Below are 22041 nucleotides of genomic sequence, written 5' to 3' on the forward strand. Positions count from 1 at the left end.
AAATCGGAAAATGGAAAATGGGGAGGCAGCGCCTTGTTTAATCAATAGTTCATGGAACATTCAGTTTCGGTTTGGCATCCAGAAAAACAACAACCCCACAAAATTAAAAAAAAAAAAAAAAAAGAATTGGAAAATTATTTGGAAACCTTCAGGAATCGGATGTGAAATTTTGGTAGGCCAAAATGGCTAAAAAGGCGGCACAACAACAATTGCAGGCTGATATTCAAACCGACGAGGATCTCGAGCGTTTCCTGGACCGCCCAGGACTTTTGGGTTTGTTTTTGTATTTTGAACCATTCTATATTGGCTAAATACTGGTTATCCCCTCAGTTTTGGATGTTTATTCGGAGTGGTGCGGTCCTTGCATCGGATTGGTGGGCTCCCTGCGAAAATTCAAGCTCGAAAGTGGCGGCGACAACCTGCACTTGGCCATTGTGGGTGATTTAGTCGCTTGTATTAGTAGTTAATGCTCCCTAATCGAGTCTCACTTAGTGCAAATCGGACACCATCACAAGTCTCAAGAGGTTCAATAAGAAAAGTGAACCCGTTTGGCTGCTGGTTACGGTGAGTTGAATTAACTTCTTAAATACAAAATGAAAGATCTCTTTTTGTGGTCGGAAAAATAAAACAAAATATCAAACAATATTCCCTCATTTGGAAATTAAACAGATAATATGTTGGTAGCTCTAATCACAAAGAAAGAAAAGTACAACAATCTATTTTTACTTTAAATAATCACATGCCCAGAGGTAACTTTTGATTACAATTAAGATTGTATTTTATATAAATGTAAAACAATTTGCAAGCTTAGTGAGCTTACTAATTTATTATATAAAACATAAAAATAATAAAATATTATTAAATTGATGGTTTAGTTGTGCTCGAAATAGTTTTCAATAATTGCGCGCATTTTAAATTAAATTCTGTTTTAAATCCCTTTCTATATAAATTCAAAATAATTTGTAACCAAAATGTCCTTCCAATTGATTTATGTTTAGTATTAAATATGTGAAAATATGAATATTAAATTAAAGGTTTCGTTGTGTAGAAAGTAGAGTTTCGCATAATTCTAAGATCTAGTGATAACTCATAAATTGCCTCAGGGTGGCAAAGCAGTTGGTCTGATGTTTGGCTCGGATGTGCCGAAGCTGATCGGGCTGATATCCCGGGAGCTGGAGAAGACCGTATCGAAGGCGCCGCGGCCAGCTGTCTACCGCCTGGACGAGCTGCAGCCACTGGAAGTGGAGCAGCAGCGAATCAAAATGGAGGCCATCGAGCGGGCGGAGCGGGCCGAACGGGAGATCAAGCACAAGAAGCAGGTGGACTACCTCACCCAAGTGACGGACTCCATCATGGAGAACATGCCGGACATTGGAGTGACGGTGTTTGGACCCCAGGTCAACCGGGACATGTTCAAGAAGCTAACGGAGCCGGCGGAACCACTGAAGATGCAGTGCAAGGACCGCCGGGTGATCCAAGTGACCCCCGATCAGTTCGAGATCGTGAACTTCAGCTGCAAGAATCCAATGCCGCCGGATGTGATCGAGCAGCTGGATGGCAAGGAGCTGCTGATGTGCTTCTGGAAGATCGACGAGAGCATTGGCACGGTGCCCAATGTCCTGATGGCCTATGCCCATGAGCTAACCAAGGAGAGAGTCGCTCCGCCGAACGATGAGATACCCGAGGAGCATGTCATCCCGCCGATCATCACCACCATGAAGCTGAAGGTCGAGGTGGAGCTGAAGGAGGGCGAGGTCTGGGTGGAGGAGATCAGTTCCGAGGAGGAGCAGCGCCTGACTGCGGCGAAGCCCAAGGGCAAATCCAAGTCGGTCATCCAGGAGGAGGCGCCGCCCGCCGAGGAGGAAGCCGCCGACTTGGATGCCGAGGAGGAGGCCAGCGAGGAGGAGGCACCCGAGCCAGGTGGCGATGCCATGGGCGGATTCCCCTCCATTCCCGGCTTCGACATGGATCTTGATGGCCTCGACGAAGCCGCCGTCGAGGATGAGGAGGAGGTGGTCGAAGTCAAGGAGGAGGAGCCACCGAAACCCTTGACGCGCACCAAAACGGTGAAGATGCCTCCGATTTGGGTGCCCAACAACAGGAGAACCCACGCCGCCTTGGTGTACGTGTTCTTCCGGGGACAAACCACCGGATTCCTGCCGCCGGATCCCAAGCCGGAGCCACCGCACGTCATCATGGCATTCGATGCCTCCAAACGGAAGGAGATCATGAACGTGGTCGATCGCCACAAGGACGACGTTCCGCTCTACGGCTACTTCTCCAGTGCGGAACCGGATGAGGCCGAGCTGATTGCCAACTCCACGGACAAATACGAGAGTAGTCCGCACACTCCGTAAGTTAAATGTTTAATTTGTTTAGAAAATCAGTAGAACCGATGGTAATTCTTTGTGTACTCCCCAAAGGAACGACAAGATCGTGCTGAAGGTGAACAAGGTGCAGTCCAACATGATGTTGTCCCTGGTCTCCTACGGTCCCAGCTATGTGAGTCCCAATGTGAATGTCGGCAAGGACGAGGCGCTCAAGTTCTTCCCCGAGGACTACAAGCTCCAGGAGGAGGTCGTCGTCGAGCCCGAGAAGAAAAAGAAGAAGGTGAGTCTTAACCTTTTGCAGGAAATCGATTTTTAGACTAAGTAAACTAGCATACAGACAAAGAAAATAGTACAAGCTTCAATTTTTTCAGTTACTTTGTTAAGAAACATTATCTTTTCCGTTTCAAGTTTCTTTCAGTGCACATCTATATCATTTTAAAATCGATCGGATAAAGTTCTGTATTTAACATTAATAATAACGATTTTTTAAAGTGATCTCTATTAACATTCGAATTCCTTGAATAAGGAATAAAAAAAAATATTTTATAATTTTTGCATATATGTAATTTTATTAATACTTCAACTATATTTCTTGAACATAATATTATTTTAAGAATATATATTATTAATTAATATATATATTTATTAATTGTGATATATGAAATTATACTCGCTAATTTCTTTATTTATTTTTATTTTATCAATATTTTTTTTTTTTTTTTTTCAATATTTTTTTGCAGAGCAAAAAGGGCGCCGATCTTTTGCGGGAGTCCGTGGAACCGGAGGCGGCAATGGCAGCTGCGGCGGCACCTCCAGCAGCGGAGGCTCCCGCTCCCGCTCCCGCTCCCGCTCCCGCCGAAGGAGAAGCACCCGCTGGAGAAGTGGCCGCCGAGGAGGGCGAAGCTCCCGCTGCCGAAGGCGTTGAAGCTGTCGAAGGAGGAGCTCCGCCGGTCGAAGGAGGAGAAGTGGCTCCCCCGGCGGAAACCGGAGGAGAGGCGGCTGCTCCGCCGGCAGCGGAGGCAGTTGCTCCGCCAGCGGACGCGCCACCGCCGGAGGTGGCACCCGAGGCGCCAAAGGAGGAGGCGCCTCCCGTGGAAGCTCCTCCCCCAGAACCGGAGCACGAAGCTCCGGCGGAACCTCCTCCAGCTGCAGAACCTGCCGCCGAATAATCTACAAAATTCTATTTTCAGATACCAAATTATGCAGTGTAAATTACTTCTGTGATTTTGTAAAGCCATTTACTAAATTGTTTAAAAGTGAAAACCTTTTTTCAGTGCATTTTTAGAGATTATTGAGAATTCGTCTGTGGGTTTTTATTGTTTCAGTTTTTGAAACTATTTTGTGTTGATAAAACTTGAATAAAATTTTAACCGTTCTCGAAATATTATATTTATATTGAATTTTATATAAAAGTACAATTTTTAAAGTGCAAATAAAATTTACAGGTGAAATATTTTTTTTTTTTTAATTGTTTTAGGTTGTTTATGTTATACACTATGCAAATTGCACATTGTTTTTTAGTCTTTAAAATTCATTCAGCTTTCTGTTACATATTTATTGTAATACATATTTATATATTTTTGTGTACATTTCTATAACACCATTTAGCGGTTTAGATGTACATATGTTCACAAATTTGTCTAGAACGATATGTATTTATGATCGCTGGTTGGCTTATTTTATGGCTTGCAATAGAAATCAACAATGCAGGTCAGTGGTTAAGGATTTAAGTCCTGAAATCCAGCTAAACAGTGTTGTTTTCTCAGGCCTTTTTTGACATATTTTATGGAGGTTTAAGCCTAACTGGTTTTAAATTACCAGCCCTGTTGTTTGGTTTGCTCTACCTGTTTTCAAAGGTTTGCGGATTGCGGTGAGGATAATGCCCGATGCTACCTGAACATCTGGCTTAGTGTGTTTCGCATATAAAGGCGTGTGGCAATAATGCATAATGTGTCATTGAGTTGCGAGTTGTCGGCCAGAATGCAATTGCTGTGGTGTTCTATTTTCCTAATATTTGCATTGGCTCCTTCGCTATCCTTTGCCAACGATGATGGTTGCAACGAAGTGGTTTGTGGATCGGTGGTTTCCAAGTGTTTAATAACCCAAAGTTGCCAGTGCAAATTGAACGATTGCCATTGTTGCAAGGATTGTTTGAATTGCCTGGGAGAATTGTACATTGAGTGCTGTGGCTGTTTGGACATGTGCCCCAAGCACAAGGATGCTTTGCCCTCGCTAACTCCCCGATCGGAAATCGGAGATATAGAAGGATTGCCGGAGTTATTCGATACTCTAACCGCCGAGGACGATGAAGCCTGGTCAACCATTCGGTTTCCCATGAGAGCGGGATTCAAGCAGCGAGTTCAAGGAGGAAGTACAGATACCGGAAACGGAAACGGATCGGGTGGCAGTACCATCTGCACTGTGATCTATGTCAACTCATGCATCCGGGCCAACAAATGCCGCCAGCAATGCGAAAGTATGGGTGCCAGCAGCTATCGATGGTTCCACGATGGCTGTTGCGAATGTGTTGGCGGCAATTGCCTGAATTATGGAATCAACGAGAGCCGCTGTCGAGGATGTCCCGAGGATCAGGATCAACTGCTCACCGCCGAAACAGTTCCCGCCGAGGCGGAACAGGATCTGGAGCGCTTCTTTGGCAACGAGGACATCGAGGACGATGGCTGGAGTTACGGCGAGGATGATGAGTTTGCCTAGGCTCTACAGCTTGTGGAGTTCGGTTCGATCTCAATAAAGTCAAAGGTTGAATAATCAATATCTAAAGTCCTGTAAATACAAAAGTAAAATAGGTTTATAAATGCTGATATATTATATTACATGCTGATCGTTTACATAACAAAAGAATAAAATTATATGATATTTTTGAGGAGGTTAAATTTTTAAATGATCGAAACTATTATTATTACTATTACTATTAGCGATTTTAAAATTTATGCAAATTACAAATAAACATATTCAAGCGATATTTTAAATTTTTAAATAATTTATCCACAAATCTTTTTATCTACTCCATTACATTGAACACAATTGGGTTTCTTTTATATGAATAACATGATATTCGATTGCAATATCGATAAGTTTGAGGAGTCCGTTAAGTTGGAGCTTTGGGGTTATAAACATTATCCCCCCATCCGGCAGCCCCGCCAAAGCCCAGACTTTCGGATCTCTGATCAAGTTATTGTTTACATTCGAGTGAGAAAACAGAGCGGATTTCGAGATGAGGCTTCACCTGACGGCGATCCTGATCATCTGCATCGAGCAGTTTTCGAAGGCGGTTGCCCAGGGAATGCCGATCAGTCCCTGTCCCAAGGTATTCCAATACCGATTCGATGGGAGCGAGTGGTTCGGATTGATGGCGATTAGAAGTCCGGAGGGAAATCAGCCGCTCCACATTCGGGTAACCCTCTCGATGCGGGGAAAACCCACTACGGTGGGTAATCGGGAACATGGAAATGGGTAACACCCAATCGGGAATTAACAAATCCCCCATTTACAGAACTATCTGGGTGAAATAGAGCTGCTGACCCGTGGAAAGTTCAACCACAATGCACCGGTTCTGTACAAGATTCGGTTCCCCAAACACCACTTCCCACCGAAATTGCTGCTCATGTCGGCCAATAATCAAGTTATATGCTTTGGATCCGGAGGTGCGCGTTTAATCTATGTTATTAAATGGAATAATCATTTAATATTTATTTTCTTAGAACACAGCATCTTCATGACCCAAATCCAATTGGAGCACATTAGGAAACTTTCGTTTATTCCCGATAAGAAGAGCTCCTCGCTTTTGGAGCCCGAGGAGGTGGAGAAGACCATTGATGACTTTCCCGCCAAGCCGCCCATCCAGTTCAAGAAGTATGCATCCGGATTTTGGTCGGTTGAAGCACACGATCTATATATTCATACGGTTACTCAATGTCCGATCTTGTAGAAAACCATTTGCCCCGGCGCCCAAGGAGATTTGCGGACACATTGATCGGGAACTCGATTTTCGGTTATCTGAAAAATCGGAAATCGGTGCTAAGAGTTCCAATTCGGATGGGATCACTTCACCAGTTTTTGTGGATGACGAGGATGAAGATGATGGACTGGAGCACTTTGTGGATGAATCGGAAGCGGAGGAAGGGGATTCATTGGATGACAGCAAGGGTCTGCCTTCGATTACCAGGGGATCGTGGCCCTGGTTGGCGGCCATCTATGTGAACAACCTGACCTCCCTGGACTTCCAGTGCGGAGGAACCCTCGTCTCGGGTCGAGTGGTCATCAGCTCGGCGCACTGCTTCAAGCTCTTCAACAAGCGGTACTCCTCCAACGAGGTGCTCGTCTTTCTGGGCCGGCACAACCTCAAGAACTGGAACGAGGAGGGGTCCCTGGCTGCTCCGGTGGACGGGATCTACACCCATCCCGACTTCAACAGCCAGCTGAGCAGCTACGATGCCGATATTGCTGTGATTATGCTCAAGGATGAAGTTCGGTGAGTTCTTAAGGATTGTAGTATTATGCTGTAGAGAAAGTGGAATCATTATATTATCATTTTATTTGAATAATGATGGTAATAATTACATAAAGAATCAAATGCCTAATCATGTTCTATTCGGTTTTAAATTATACCATTTTTATATAATTAAAAAGCGGGAATAGATGATGTTATTTGTTGTAAAAATATTATATAGATATTTTTCTAGTATTAATAATAGATCTTTTCATATAACAATTCTATACTTAACATTTAAATTCTAAATGTAAATGTGATTAATAACCCATTTAATAACATACATTATTTTGTAGATTCAATACCTTTATCCGACCAGCCTGCTTGTGGTCCGGTTCCATTAAGACGGAGTACATTGTGGGGGAGCATGGCATCGTGATTGGATGGAGCTTCGACCGATCGAACAGGACCAAGGACCAGAAGCCTTCGGCGGTTAATCCCGGCAAGAAGTCGGCCGATTCCAGTGCACCCAAAGTGGTGAAGGCTCCGATTGTCGGGAATGCCGAGTGCTTTCGGGCCAACTCCCACTTTCGCAGCCTCTCCTCCAACCGGACTTTTTGCGCTGGAATCCGGACGGAGGATCGGGAGCACCATCATCCCCAGCCAAGTGCCAGTTTCTACACGGGAATCTCGGGAGCTGGATTATTTATCCGGCGGAACAACCGGTGGATGCTGCGCGGCACAGTTTCTGCGGCTCTGCCCGCCGTGGAAGCATCGGATCCGGATTCGGATTTGGATTCGAAATCGAGTCATAAGCTCTGCTGCAAGAATCAGTATATCATATATGCTGACGTGGCCAAGTTTCTCGATTGGATCACGGCCTTCGTAATCTGAGTTACTCTCCAAAAAACACAAAAAAGGTGTGGAAAGGATGACTTTTCCAAATAAGCGCTGTGATAGCCCCACAAGAGGAGCAATGGAAGGAAATCGTGTGACAGGGACACCTTCCCCAACTTATCGGTCTTTTGCTGATGAAAATTTCATTTTTACTTAAGGTACTGTGAAGCAGTGTAAATTATAGCAGCGGAAAACGAGTACGTTTTTATTTTCCAAATTGAAATCTAACACTTCCATGTAAACAACTAAATCTCTACCAGCCCATGGAATTCTCCAAAGAAAAATTCCAATAAAAGAGAAGCGTGCGTAAAAGAGAACATCAATTAATACGGTAGTTCCCATCAGTGAGCGAAGGTGGACTCTCTTTGTTCGCCAAGGAGGCTGCTAATTTAAGGTGTGCGGGAGAGGGAGAGGGAGAGGGAGGAGGGGTGCACCTCGTACCTGGACACCTAATTACGAACGCTAAAAGGCTAGTGCGCATATGCTGACTACTATCAAGCACGTCATCAGTCGCAATCGTCGTCATCGCCATCTGTGTCGTTATCTTTCTTGTTTGTCGGCACATCGGAAACAACAGCACTCTCCATTGATTATCAGTTTCGTTTTGACAGCGGCAGCTGGTGGTGCATCTCACGAGAAGTTCGCTTTGTTTTTTGTGTTTCACCTTTTCTCACCTTTTTGTTTTGCAAATCGATGAGGATCCCCAGTCGCGTGTGAAGTGTGGCAGTGAATATTGCACAGAAATGGCCATATTTGGAGCACTATTCGCGCAGTGCAGTGTCCGTTTAACCGAATCCCAGAATGCTCGGCGGAGTGGGAGCCCGTCGCAGAAGGGGCTCATCACCTATGGCGCGATTGACCATTAGCAACATCGGCGGCCCGGATGACAACATAGCCATCATTGGGGATGGCGTCATCCGCCGGAGCCAGCAGCACCAAATCCCCCAAGGCTCCAGCAAAAGGCGACGGGCGCCGGAAAGCTTCGCTCTTGTCCAGACACGACCGAACTTGGGCGACATAATGTAAGTACAAAAGTCCACAAACCGAAATTCAATCCTTAAGAATATTTAAAGGTAGAACACTATAGCATACTTACTGCGACTTTTTCATGAGTACGTGCAACTCGGTTTACCTATATAGTGGCTCGCAGCTTAGACGGCAGTTAGTAATGCGTGTGGTTTTAATATCAAAGCAAACTTAACTTTACAATGAATGTTATATCTTATAGATAATTAGATCTTACTAAAAATTAAATTAATTTATTCAATTTAATTTTTTTGGTAATGGGAGTTAATGGAATATCTTCTTAAATTGATTTATAAAGTCCTGTTGTGTTTGAATTTAAGTGATCGTGACTAGAGAAATCAATTTTTAACTATTATAATACCAACTTCTAAGAGATTTTTTTATTATATGCATATGTATGCATATAATAATATATAATACATATATTATTTAATTAATAAATAAATGAATTAATAATTAAAATATCTCTTCGAAGTTGGTATTATAAAAACTAAAAATTACTTTCTCTAGTCACGATCACTTGACATCAAACAAAACAGGACTTTTAGTTAACTACAGAAGTTATTTCATTTCCATTACCAAAGAAATTTATTTTAAAATCGATTGCAAATAAATAAATGAATTAAATTTTTAGTAAGATCTAAATACATATCTTATTTATAACATCCATTGCAAAATTAAGTTTATTTTGATATTAAAACCACACACATTACTAACCGTCTTACCGTCTTTCAAGTCGAATCAAAAATAGAGGACATAATATTTAGCATCTCTGTTCTTTAACACAAATGCATATCAATAAAATGAAATGCCTGCGCTGCGTTCTTCATAAAACATACATTTTCATATAAATATTTCGTAAATATTATAGCAGTATACAATTACCATTTGACTAAAATATTTCCTTAAGGTAAAGCTAAGCTGTAAATATGGAAAGTGGGTCAAACTTCCAACCGTTTTTTGTTGGATTCCAAATCTAGGTTTAAATCTGGACTTTCAAGCGAGCGCTGTCGGAATGCGATAGTTTTCAGTGAAATAGGGGTGGAAAAGCGGAGCTTAAAGCTTAACCGTTTGCTTTTGGGGGTGCGGGTGCCACCGTAGCTTACATCAGTAAATGTAACGGTTCCAGAGCGGACTTAACCTGCAAGACGCGCATGCGCACTTGCTTTCGATGGCCAGTGTTTGCACTCCTTAAAATGTTAACCCTTGACTTGAGCTTGGTTGTGAGCTTAAGTTGGAGCTTTCGGGCGGACGCAGAGCGCAGGGCTGATGACAATGTGCGATGGTATTTGTGTGTAGGTGTGCTCGTGCTTGTGCTTGTGCATGTGTGTGTGTGTGTGTGTGCGTGCGACCTGGCGATGTGGTAGTATGTGATACAAAGTCGCCGAGTTGAAGTCTTGCGTTTTGTTGAGTTTTTCGTCCAACTGGTGAGGCAAAGTCGGTAGCAGCTCCCGTGTATTAGCGGTTTTTGTTTTTTATTTTTCAACGAATCGCTATTAATCAGCAAATATGTGTTAGCCAGCAAACGGGGAAAATCAAGGCCCGTTGGTGCCTGGCAAATCAAGTGAAATTATTCGCGTCGCTGTGAAAAATTCGACATTTCGAAAGTTGTGTGCGCTGGCATCCGAATTCGGGTCGAGTGGTGAAAATAAAACTACAAACATCCAACCAAAGAAAAAGAAAATAGTCGGGGAAAACGCAACGGCAAAAATGGCAGCGAGGACAGAAATAAAAGACAAGTGAAAAGCATTATTCGGGCGTACTGAAGCCAATAAACGACCTCTGCACCGAGATCTATATATTTTTTTTTTGTTGGTTCTGTTTCCCCACTTACCCATTTAAAAACCCAAAATCCGTATAAACGTCACAAAACTAAACACCAATAAATAAAAACCTTTCCCCAAATAACCAAGTTGTAAGTGTTGAGTTGTCGTTGGCTTAAAGTTAACGCACCACACACAAACATGCACAGATATATACGTGTATGACCAAATATATATATACATACGTACATGTATATGACTTGGGATTGGGTCAGCGGGTCGGTAGCACAACGGGCGGAATGTTGCGTCGGTGGTTCTATATATATACACACATATATATATATATTGCGGTGGATGGAAGTGGTTAAAGGAAAAAGGAGATATGGTGCGCCAGTGGATTTCGGTTTCGGGTTTCGGCCAGAGCGGGTATCGGTATATATATCGTTTTGTTTTGTGACGTGTACACGCACAACGAGGTGAATGAATTGTTGCGACGCAGCAGCACACTGAATTTCCAATGCAGCATAACATAAAAACACAAAAAAAAGAAAAAATAATAACAAAAAATATAACAACAAATTAATATGCAAAACTTTTTTCCTAGGCCCATAGTTATTTACGATTTGTCTTTCGCCCACACACACATTTCCATCAGACTTGCAAGCCGGAAAAGAATTCAAATCATGTGTGTTTTCCCTTTTCCACGGAAGTGAACGTTTTCTTTTTTTTTTTTTGTCTTTTTTTCTGTTAACATGGCCAACAAGAATGTGTAGAATGCGAACATGTGAGCAAACACTGTTCTGTAACCAAAGGGGCTAATTAATAAATAACGAGATTATATATTTTTAGTTAGGAACGCTTACAAAATGTCATATTTTTGCCCAGAAACAATTAGAAACGAAAGTGGAGCAGCCTAAATAATTATTCGGGTTTTCCGAGGGGAGCGGCAAGTGTGTCATTGTTGCTGTTTATTTTTGGCAATTACAGGTTCGTTGGTCCTATGAACCGACAATACATACAGATATATATAGCTTCTGCCCATTCCCATTGGCATTTCCATGCTCGTTCCCACAAAAAAAAAAACATCGTCAACATAAAAAAGGCAGACAACTGTGCCTGGTGACGTCACGAGAGTTAAATTTATAATCATTCCGCTGAAAAGCAACCAAACTATACAAACATAAAATGAAAAGCATTTGTTTTGATAATTCATAAACAAGTTCAATTAATGTAGAGGAATTTGCTAAGCCAGATTTACTGGGCCCATAAAAGTAGGCAAGCGATTTGTGGTTGTATGTTATCGTTATCGATATGACCCAGTGATTGCTGAAATCAGTGAGAGAGCTCTTGCCGGTACGTGTGTGTGTGTGTGTGTGTGCGAGAGAGTTGAATTTTGCAAATGCCAATTCCTCGTTATCAAAGGGAAAACAATTAAAATGGTCTACAATTAAGAGTGGACACATTCAGCTAAAGAACTTCACGCAACTTCAAATTCCCTTTTCCCGTTTTTTTCTTTCTAAAAATAACTAAAAAAGGTAAACAACAAGATTTTCGAACGGGAACGAGAATCCAGTGAATTCCAGTGATGTCGGAATTGAGAATCCCACCGTTTCACAACTCACCACAGTTCTTTATATGTGTGTATTGAGCTTTTTCTTTGGCTTATATACACACATACGTATATATTCTCAGCCTCTGGCTTTCATCCCCTAACTTTTTCATTCATGGCGTGTTCCAGTAATGGAATTTTATACCAATAACCGAAATAACATCCCATATCCCATAGCCATAACCGCATCCATCCATCCCTAGGCAAATATACATATGTTCCATGGGCCAGGGAAAATAATCAAACATAAAAAAGCGACATACGAAATAGCCATGCATTTTGTATGCAACCCCATCCCCCATTCGTGACCCATGTATGTATGTATGTATAAGTGTATGTGTATATGTGCGTGCGCGAGTGTATGTGCATGTTTTCAATAGGTCATGAACTGAATTGACCCGAGTGCATCATAATTATCGGCTGGCAAAATAAGTAGCACAAACGCAACGTCGAAATATCGAAACACCGAAAACCACCGCAAGCAATTGAAAACTACGGCCGGAAATTAGATTATGGAATCTGTCCAATTAGACATGCACGTGCATGTGCGGTTTCGAACTCGTGCAAAACGACAAAAATAGAAACACACACACACGCAACTACACACGTCGTGCATCAAAAATGCCCATTTACAATCGCAAGTGATTGATAACCAAATTAAAGTGCGGTGTCGGCGGATAATGAAAAAATATAAATACTCAACCATATATGTAATTCAATTTAAATTTCAATCCAGTTTAAGTGCAATAATAACACGGTAATGCCGAGAAGAAGCTAGAAGAAGAAGAAGGATAATAAAGACAAAAATAGATACGAGTCAGCAGAGAGAGAGAGAGCAGTAAACAAAGGCCAGGAATTACGATCAAAATACGGCGAGGGATACGGCGGAGAGCAGAGAGCAGAGAGCAGGGGAAGAGGAAGAGGAAGAGACGGATACGCAATCCGGAATCCGGAATCCTCCAGTAATCACTAGCACCAGCTAAAAGGACTCGCGAGCTAAATGTCCTGTTGCCGCTATCGTGCCATACGGACGGCGTGTCACTCCCGACAAATGCGTATTGTGGTTGACCTTGTTTAATATAATTATGGCCGAGCGGTCGTTACAAAAGTATCAGAAATTGGATACAGTGACGGTATGTCCTCCCACTTATCTTTCTCTTAATTGTCCTCTATCTGATTACATTAAGTGGGCTATAAACTTTGCTAAGTGGGTATTTTTTTTTTTTTTAACTTTAAAGGTTTTTCTCTACGGAACAACCAATGTAAAAGGTTGTTTTTACAAGTAATACTTCATTATTTATATTGAATAACATTTATTGTTTATACAGGGTTATATAGACTGAATATAAATTTCGATAAATTTGATTTATTAAAAACCGGATTACATGGCGTATGGGTAATGTAATTATTCACGTTGTAGATTGGTGTGGTGTGTGAACCAAAAGTGTAGCTTTGTTATCTGTTAAGCACTCCATTGAAAGCTAAGCAACGATCAGGGATATTTTTCTAAATTTTATTTAAGAATTGAAACCCAAACTCTAACTGGCATGAAAAAGTTATGGTTTCAGAAAGTGGGGTATTGAAAAACTTTTCGCAACCCATTCAAATTGAATTTTCAACATTAAAGTAAATATGTATGTATATGCAATTTTTTGGGTAATCGAGTCTGAAACCTTTAAAGGTGTGCCACTTTAAAATCATAGGCGTATTGCTCAAGTTGCGGCCCCTTGAATTCAACCTGTGAACAATACAAACGTTCGTTTTCACGTATAATTAATTAATACCAATCGTATCGATTAGTAGGGCTAAGATACCCTGCAATTTGCTTGTCTGACGGCTTTTAATCCTTCTTCCCGTTCTCGAATACAGGTTGGAAGCGGCTCAGGAAGTAGTGCAGGCAGAGCATCAACAGGACTCCTTAGGCGGGGGGGCACTTGGGTCGAAAGGGAGCCCATCGCTTAGCTGATAGAATGGGTGGCCCGAAAAAAGAGGAAAACCCACCAGGTGGTGGTCCGACGTCATTGTTTATTCTAACCGAGGATAACCCAATAAGGAAGTACACACGATTCATCATTGAATGGCCGCCCTTTGAATACGCTGTGTTATTGACAATCATAGCCAACTGTGTTGTGTTGGCACTAGAGGAGCACTTACCAGGGGGCGACAAGACAGTATTGGCTCAAAAATTGGTAAGACTTCGCCCGATCCCCCTTCCCCCCTCCAGCAGCTTTTAAGGTTAAATTATCCTCTCACCCAAAATGGTTTCCCCCTTGTTTTTTTTTTTCGTATGGCCGCAAATAGGAAAAAACGGAGGCCTATTTTTTATGCATTTTCTGTGTAGAAGCGTCGCTCAAGATCCTCGCCTTAGGGCTTGTTCTGCATAAACACTCCTATCTCAGGAATATTTGGAACATCATGGATTTTTTCGTTGTAGTTACGGGGTAAATAACGAACCAAACTAATAACCAATTATATATATGCACTTTTCCTTTATTGTTTTTGAATATTAATGAACACCTAAGTGAAACACGCTGTGCAAGCCTTATTTTTTGTTCGATCCAAACCAATTTTTACGATTAAATCTACTATACTATATAATTACAAAAAAAAAAAATGATTTTTAAACATAAATAGTAAGGTAAAAAAAGCTAAATTAAGATATGTATTAAGTCCATTTAATTTTAACTTTGAAGTCAAGACTTGCGGTTGAACATTCTTAAACTTATACTTAAGTGATTATAATAACAACTTCTTCCGTGTGTTTAAATGCATATAACGAATTATAATGCCAATATCAGAGCCATGACGATATTCGCTGAGGCCAATATAGACGTCGATCTGCGTATGTTGCGATCTTTTCGTGTTTTACGCCCACTGAAGCTCGTATCCCGAATTCCAAGTAAGAAATCGGCCGCCAAAGGATCCATTAGTTGCTATGCAAAGAACCTAGGCCAGATAACATAACGATTTAGTAAAGATATTTTTGAAAGAATAGATTTAATGCCAAAAGAATAACATTCAAAAACTTAAGCTAGCTTATTTATGTTTTCTTTTATTTTGAACGGAAGTGAACTTAGGAAACCTTCCTACTATGGCTAAATATTTCTTAGAATTAGCTATATATTAAGAAGTAGTAAAAATATTTATCTGTAACGCTCAACCTACCGGCCGTGTTTCCATTTAAAATGAAAAAAAAACACAAGAACGTTTGTAAAATTAAAAAAAAAAACACACACGAACGTTTAAAAATGGAACCAGGTTGCGAATAAAATAACTATTTTTTCTTCATAAACAAAATAGGACTATTCACCTTTAATTTTAATTTCATCATTAGGATGCAATATTTTAGAAAATGTGTCTATTGTATTTTTATTTTGATTATAGAAGAGTTTAGATGGTAACCACAAAAATATGATAATTGGAATCAATGGTGTTAGCCATACTAATAGTATAAATGTATCAAAAATATTAACTATTTTAAAAATTTCAGGTTAGAAACGAATCAAAATATATCGCTTGACAACATAGAATTATAGTTAAGGATTTCTATTTGTTTTTAAAAACTATTTAAAATAATCTCTGCCCTATGATATTTTTTGGAACATTTCTGTTGGTTTTTTTTTGTTATTAACTGTTTATATATTTCTAGCCATTATCTTAAACATGAATGGAAACATTTTTAAATTACATAAAAAATAGCAATAGGCTCAAATTTTGTTGCAGTGACAATAATAAAATAGAAAATTTGTCTGAAATAATTATCTCGCCAGATAACTAAACCTCCTTTAAAACGTGGTAAAATAGTTACTTATACTACGTTCGATTATAGCTGGCACATAGAATAAAAGTTTACAATTGAAACCATGTTAGAATATACACTTATTTATTTAGTTCTTTAAGTCAAAGTCAGGTTTTAGTGACCAGTAGATAGATTAAGTTTATTCTTTTATCATATGGAAAAGCCATCGAAAAAGTGGTATTTCTTATATTTGTAGCCTTTTAAAAAAATTAATTCATTGAAAGGATTAGTTAAAGCTTAAATATAAGCAGTGGCCAATATATTCATAGTCTTATCGATTTATTCTTGAATCACTTTCTATTTTTTAGCTGACTAATTTCATAGTTTAGATTTGCTCTCCAGCATATTGCAAATTTGCTAGAGAATTCTTAGAAAAGTATTTGAAAAAGGAGAGCAAATACAAACTATTCTGCGTTTCCGCTTGGGTTTCCCATTGTGTGTGCCAAAAAAAATGAACTAACCGCGCGTTAAACGTTAAAAATGTTACTTTACTATTCACTTGTTAATATTGTTTAAGTTTTAGGTTGCTTTTTGCTTTCGATTCGAGTTTCGATTTAAGATGCACAATACATACTATAAACCTTTGATTTCAACGTACTCGTATGATTTCGATTATGATTGCATATTGCAATTACGATAATTTGATCTTGTATTCGATTGAGTATCGCTAATCAATATTTACATATACAAATTCGTTTCGATCGCTTAACGTCTGCAAACAGATTCATGACACAGTACCCACAAATAGGGCCCGAGGTAGACCTAAGAACACTTAGAGCCATTCGTGTGCTACGGCCCTTAAAATTAGTGTCTGGAATTCCTAGTGAGTAGTTCCTCTGTTTTAATCAACTTTTCTACTTCTACTTCTCGTTGTCGTTTATACGTTTATACGTTTATTTTCCTCTTGAGTGTGTGTAAATGTAACCATTAATGCGAGAGTGTGTGTTTAATTTATAATATAATAATTTATTTCTAGTAAGAGTGAGTGCAAGTGAGAGTCTCCATCTTAGTTATTATTATTTTATTTTCGAACGTACTAGTGTGATTAGATTGGTTGTGTGAAACATGGTTGTCGTAGAGCTCGAAAGAATTAATTCTTTGACAACCATGTATGTTAAGTGTGTGTAAACGATCGCCCTCCTTTTGAATCCTTCTAATCCCGCGTAATATTTCTCCACAATCAACATCAACATTTAACTCTGGATTGGATGAGCGACGTCTACAGGTTTACAAGTAGTTTTAAAATCTATAATCAAGGCGATGGCACCTTTACTGCAAATCGGTCTCTTGGTGTTGTTTGCAATCGTAATTTTTGCAATCATTGGACTCGAGTTTTATTCGGGCGCACTGCATAAGACTTGTTATAGCTTAGAAGATCCAAGTACGTTCGATATGGCATATACATATTATAAAAGGTGTACAGGTTATAGATGTGGCTCTCTTTGGTAGACAAACTAGTGAAGGAGGGTGAATCAGAGACGCCTTGCAACACGGACAACGCCACGGAAAAGGCAACCGGATCGTTTGTATGCAACAACACCACGAGCATGTGTCTGGAGAAATGGGATGGACCAAATTCAGGTATCACGAGTTTCGATAATATCGGATTTGCCATGTTGACCGTATTCCAATGTATCACGATGGAGGGCTGGACGTCAATACTGTATTGGGTAAGTTGAGTATATATAGTTAGAGATCCTAATATATTAACAGAATTTATAGGAGATTTGTAACCCTCTTAAAAATGATCATAAAACTATGCTACACTATATTTTGAGCTTAAGAGTTCCAAGAATCTAACCCAAAATATATTTACTAAAGCATACTTTTAAGCACCGTTTCGCTTTAAAAGCGGTTTCAAACCTGCAGAGATTTCTGTAACATCACAAATAATCTTAAACTTAACTCATAATTCTCATTCACAGACCAACGACGCATTAGGTTCAGCATTTAATTGGATATATTTCGTGCCTCTTATAGTTATAGGCTCATTTTTTATGCTCAACTTAGTTCTTGGTGTCCTTAGTGGGTAAGTTGATCGCGAATCGCTAAATTATCAATGAAGCCATTTCTACACCAGTTCACATTATCTTATACTTATGATTTCGATTACTTCCGTTCGAAAAGGGATTTGAAAATACTGCATACATATGTTTCGATCATTTCGAAGAGTCGCGAGTTCTTCAATGTCAAATTGTAAAGATCAGATGTAAAGAAACGCCAGATTATACATATGTATATATCGGTTTTACATAGTTACTTGCATGCGAATAACACGGGGTGCAAAACAAAAAAAAGGAATTAATTCGATGTAAATTAATGGAAATTAAATCCCTGTCGACAAAGGATTCAAAAATATATGTATGTACGTGTTTGAAATACTTCTGTTTTGATTTGCCATTGTTTTCGGTTTCGGTTCAAGTATTCTGTTTTGGAATTTTGTTATATGCATTTAACTATCGTATTCCCGAATTCAGAGAGTTTTCGAACGAACGAAATCGTGTCGAACGTCGCATGGAGTTTCAAAAATGCCGCTTTCGGGCCATGTTTCAGACAGCAATGGTTTCGTACCTTGACTGGATCACACAAGCAGGTTTATACAACTAGATCTAAATCTAAGTGCCACCAAGTAAACCGCCATAATCATACAACACAACCTGCAATATATAACAATATCGGCCAAAGAAAAAATAGAGAATAAAATAAACAGAAAACACTGAAAAACAAGTCTACTCGTATGCTATCGAATCCGAGCGAGTTCATTGATTTAAACACCCATCAACTAACTAAAACCAAAAGCAAGAAAAAAACGACCTACTCCTCCCGAATTTATAAAGAACTTGTTTGATTTACTGCTAGTTACGTATTCTTAAATAGATCGCAAGCAAATCCCCGGCTACAAAAATGAGTTCTGGTACCCAAAACTTACCTACTACTCAATAATACAACAACTACTTCCAAAAGAACCGAATTAATACCAACTGCGAAATGCCGTTCTCCCCTTTTAGAGTTCAACCAATTGAAACAATATCCGAAACCATATACAATATATTCTCCAATGCGTATTGCGTATTATATATAAAATATATAATATATATATATTCTCTGCATTTTGCTACACACCCGACTTTACCCGATACTTAATACCATAGCGATAAAGTTGAATTCCCAGCAGCCTAAAAAACAATAAACCAAACTAACCAACTAGATATTTCTACAACAGTTAGCCATCTTTAACAAATATCCAAATATATACATTCCCCGCCAGCGGAGTCGTGAAATGTTGTTTGAATCTTGGCTATATTTTGGCTATATACTATATACTATATACACCCCACAAGTCCACACTGATACTGATACTGATACCAGTGCACCCACCTATCAAAATCAATGTTCTGTCCCGATTTTCTTTCAACTCCATCAAAGTATCATCGATCTAGACTCAGAGACTCCCAGCGAAAAAACAGGGCAAAAAAAAAAAATATTTAAAAAAAGAAAAAAGAGTTATTGAAGACCCGATGGCATCATCAACCCATGCGTACTATATATTTATTTGTCGCCACCGAATAAGTCATTCTATATATGCTTGTATGCACACATATAATCTAACACATTCCCTTCTTGTATCTGTTTCCTTGACTCTTGACCTCTGACCTCATCGAGGGTCTCTTCTCCGATGCCAAAAAAAAAAAAAATAAATAAGATATATTTATATATATATCGAAATGTTATTGTGTTATTTAAATGCCAGCTCATTATTTCGACCTTCTGTTTGTTGCCCGTTTGTTGTGTTTTGAAAAGAGAAAAGCACTTGAATATTCTTTGACTTTGGTTTTGTGGTTAAATTCAATTCAATTTAATTCGATTCTCCTCTGTTGATTACACTCGTACTATACAAAACAACCAAATGACGAATGTATGGTGTGAACTTTGCTATTGTAATACCAAAGCATACATGATCGTTTTTAGCAATCAATCAATCCTGTTTTTTCGGTTTATCACGTTCTACTTAATTATTTTTTGTAGTGAATTCGCAAAAGAACGAGAAAAAGTAGAAAATAGACAAGAGTTTCTTAAACTTAGAAGGCAGCAGCAACTAGAAAGAGAGTTAAACGGCTATGTTGAATGGATTTGTAAAGCTGGTATAGTATTTACCCCTATTTCTTGTTTGTAAATCTATCTATATATACACTCACTTTGACTCGAATCACAAACAACTATCATACACGAATATTCAGACATGAAAATTTAAACCATATTCACCCCATACCCATGTTCATCCACAGATATTTGTATATAATGTTTCTAAAACGATATTGATCTTTTCTGAATCAGCAATTCTAAAAAAAAAAAAATTCTATATATATCTTTTTAAAACAAATCAACATTTAAATTAAAAAAAAAAACAAAAAAAACATTCAGATGGAGATTTTAGCAAGAGCTTCAATTTAACTTCGAATTAATGTACAAATAACAAATTTGAAAAATTAACTGGGCTTCAAAAATATTTAAAAAATTGAGAGAACTGTTTCAGTGTCCAATAATTATTTAGGACTTTACTTCAATATCATCTTTTCACTTGATATTGCTCAACTCATTCAAAAACCTTCATGTGAAACAAAAACATAATCAATTATATGATATAACAACAAAATAAAAGATGCGTTTATGCTGTACTAAGATATTGTTAAATAGCCAGCACTCTTGGCACATTCTTAGCATCCCTCTCCTCATAGAAACCGAGTCCTTAAAACCTTTGCTTAGCCAAATTGAAAGTAAATAAATTCCCGACTATACTCCGACTAAATAAAATAGCTATCGTGGAAATATGGACACAGATCCCTCATGCCTCCCAACTATATATGAAAAAAAAAACAACACACTATATCCCACATCAACTATATTGAACATATATATATCCTTTCTGCTTATGTGTTGATTAAATCGATTTGCCTGCCATGAAAAAATACCAATCGCCCGATTTTGCTGTTATTGCAGAGGAGGTAATTCTAGCCGAGGAGCGAACAACCGAGGAGGAAAAAATGCACATTATGGAGGGTGAGTTGCCATCGCATCGCATTTTTTGATAAAAATACCATCTTAATTAGTGAATAACATTTTCATTTTTTTTTTATACAGCTCGCAGACGAAACGCAGCCAAGCGGAAAAAGCTGAAAAGCTTGGGAAAATCAAAGTCAACTGACACCGAAGAGGAGGAAGCCGAGGAAGATTACGGTGACGATGGTAAGAAAGATATTTTAAATAGATAATTAAGAGCCCGGTGTTTGGCTTTAAGTGCCAACAACGTTTGACCTTTCTCGAAAACCAAAAAAAAAAGAAAAAGCTTCTGGTTTCACAGTTTCAAAGAAACCTAATGGGGTAAAACATGATAACGAAATCAAAATTACATTAAATGCTGCAATTCCAGTTGCACTTCGCTTTTCAATTTCCTTTTTCCCTTCTAAAAAAAAACAAAAGTAAAAGTGGGTACTCCTAAGTTATATTGCATTTTATGGGATGGCAATATGCGATTAATTCAATTTTTTATTTCTATACTTGAACTTACAACAACAAAACGAAATTGTATTTCATACATTGAATATGTTCCGAATGTGTAAGTAAATTATTATTTATTTGTTCACGAAGCGAGAAATCTGCACCGGCGTCAGATAGTGAAACCCCCATTAAATTCGCAATCCAAGCAAATAGAAATTACTTCATAAATCTCATCGTACAGATACGTTTTTAAATCGATGTAAAGCAATCACTTGTGTAAATATGAGAAAGTAGTTGGTGTTAGATGTAAAGATGGCCAATGGAAAATCAATAAGAAAACATCAAAAATATTGGTGAAAATAAGAGGAGCTGTTAATGGACCTTCGAGTTTTGAAAAAAGAAACGAGCACCTTAGATAGAAACCTTTAGGCGGCATTCGTATGGATTTCAACGAGCTAAGCTTTAAGTAAACTATATAGATAGTGCCCACCCAAAAATATAAAATCCGCACTTGTGTAACGTCGTCTATATAAACAAATAGTAATCCATACCATGTTAAGATCAAAAACAACATACTCTTTCGCATTGTATTTGAGTACATTTAATTTTGCTAGCAGTGCATTTCAAAACAAAATAATAAAATTAGAAAAATAAACTTACAAAGTCCAAAG

At 38.9% G+C, this 22041-nt stretch overlaps 4 protein-coding genes across 27 annotated transcripts in view; all 4 read left to right on the plus strand.

The window, feature by feature from the left end:
* Positions 1-65: 65 nt before the first annotated feature.
* LOC108097618 (fibrous sheath CABYR-binding protein) lies at positions 66-3593 on the plus strand. The gene is made up of 6 exons (XM_017200030.2): positions 66-273; positions 331-434; positions 493-564; positions 1104-2353; positions 2424-2610; positions 3071-3593. Exons 1-6 carry the CDS (start codon positions 183-185, stop codon positions 3497-3499), a joined length of 2133 nt encoding a protein of 710 aa, XP_017055519.1. The 5' UTR covers positions 66-182; the 3' UTR covers positions 3500-3593.
* Positions 3594-4011: 418 nt separating this feature from the next.
* Positions 4012-5205, plus strand: LOC108097459 (protein twisted gastrulation). Its single transcript, XM_017199733.2, has one exon. The coding sequence runs from the start codon at positions 4272-4274 to the stop codon at positions 5043-5045; it is 774 nt and encodes a 257-aa protein (XP_017055222.1). The 5' UTR covers positions 4012-4271; the 3' UTR covers positions 5046-5205.
* Positions 5206-5511: 306 nt separating this feature from the next.
* On the plus strand, positions 5512-7989 carry LOC108097445 (serine protease gd). 2 transcript variants are annotated; one of them, XM_017199715.2, is made up of 5 exons: positions 5512-5778; positions 5845-5995; positions 6053-6203; positions 6280-6822; positions 7137-7989. In XM_017199715.2, exons 1-5 carry the CDS (start codon positions 5566-5568, stop codon positions 7672-7674), a joined length of 1596 nt encoding a protein of 531 aa, XP_017055204.1. In that variant the 5' UTR covers positions 5512-5565; the 3' UTR covers positions 7675-7989. The 2 variants fall into 2 exon arrangements, with proteins under 2 accessions (XP_017055204.1, XP_017055205.1); XM_017199716.1 differs by lacking the exon at positions 7137-7989 and having other exon boundaries at positions 6053-6221; positions 6280-6388.
* A 2070-nt stretch (positions 7990-10059) lies between these two features.
* The window catches only part of LOC108097478 (voltage-dependent calcium channel type A subunit alpha-1), a 51294-nt gene continuing 39312 nt past the window's right edge, over positions 10060-22041 (plus strand). For 15 of the 23 annotated variants that reach the window (XM_017199754.2, XM_043209512.1, XM_043209511.1 and 12 more), the window contains exons 1-11: positions 10137-10618; positions 12812-13208; positions 13945-14264; positions 14377-14516; positions 16597-16697; positions 17100-17255; positions 17324-17544; positions 17800-17903; positions 19901-20016; positions 20873-20932; positions 21014-21118. In XM_017199754.2, coding sequence (XP_017055243.1) covers positions 14046-14264; positions 14377-14516; positions 16597-16697; positions 17100-17255; positions 17324-17544; positions 17800-17903; positions 19901-20016; positions 20873-20932; positions 21014-21118 — 1222 coding nt within the window. In that variant the 5' untranslated portion in view covers positions 10137-10618; positions 12812-13208; positions 13945-14045. The other 8 variants (XM_017199768.2, XM_017199769.2, XM_017199770.2 and 5 more) reach the window with 5 other exon arrangements.

This window comes from Drosophila ficusphila, unplaced genomic scaffold (genome assembly GCF_018152265.1).
Source record: "Drosophila ficusphila isolate 14025-0441.05 unplaced genomic scaffold, ASM1815226v1 contig_197, whole genome shotgun sequence".
Taxonomy (NCBI): domain Eukaryota; kingdom Metazoa; phylum Arthropoda; class Insecta; order Diptera; family Drosophilidae; genus Drosophila; species Drosophila ficusphila.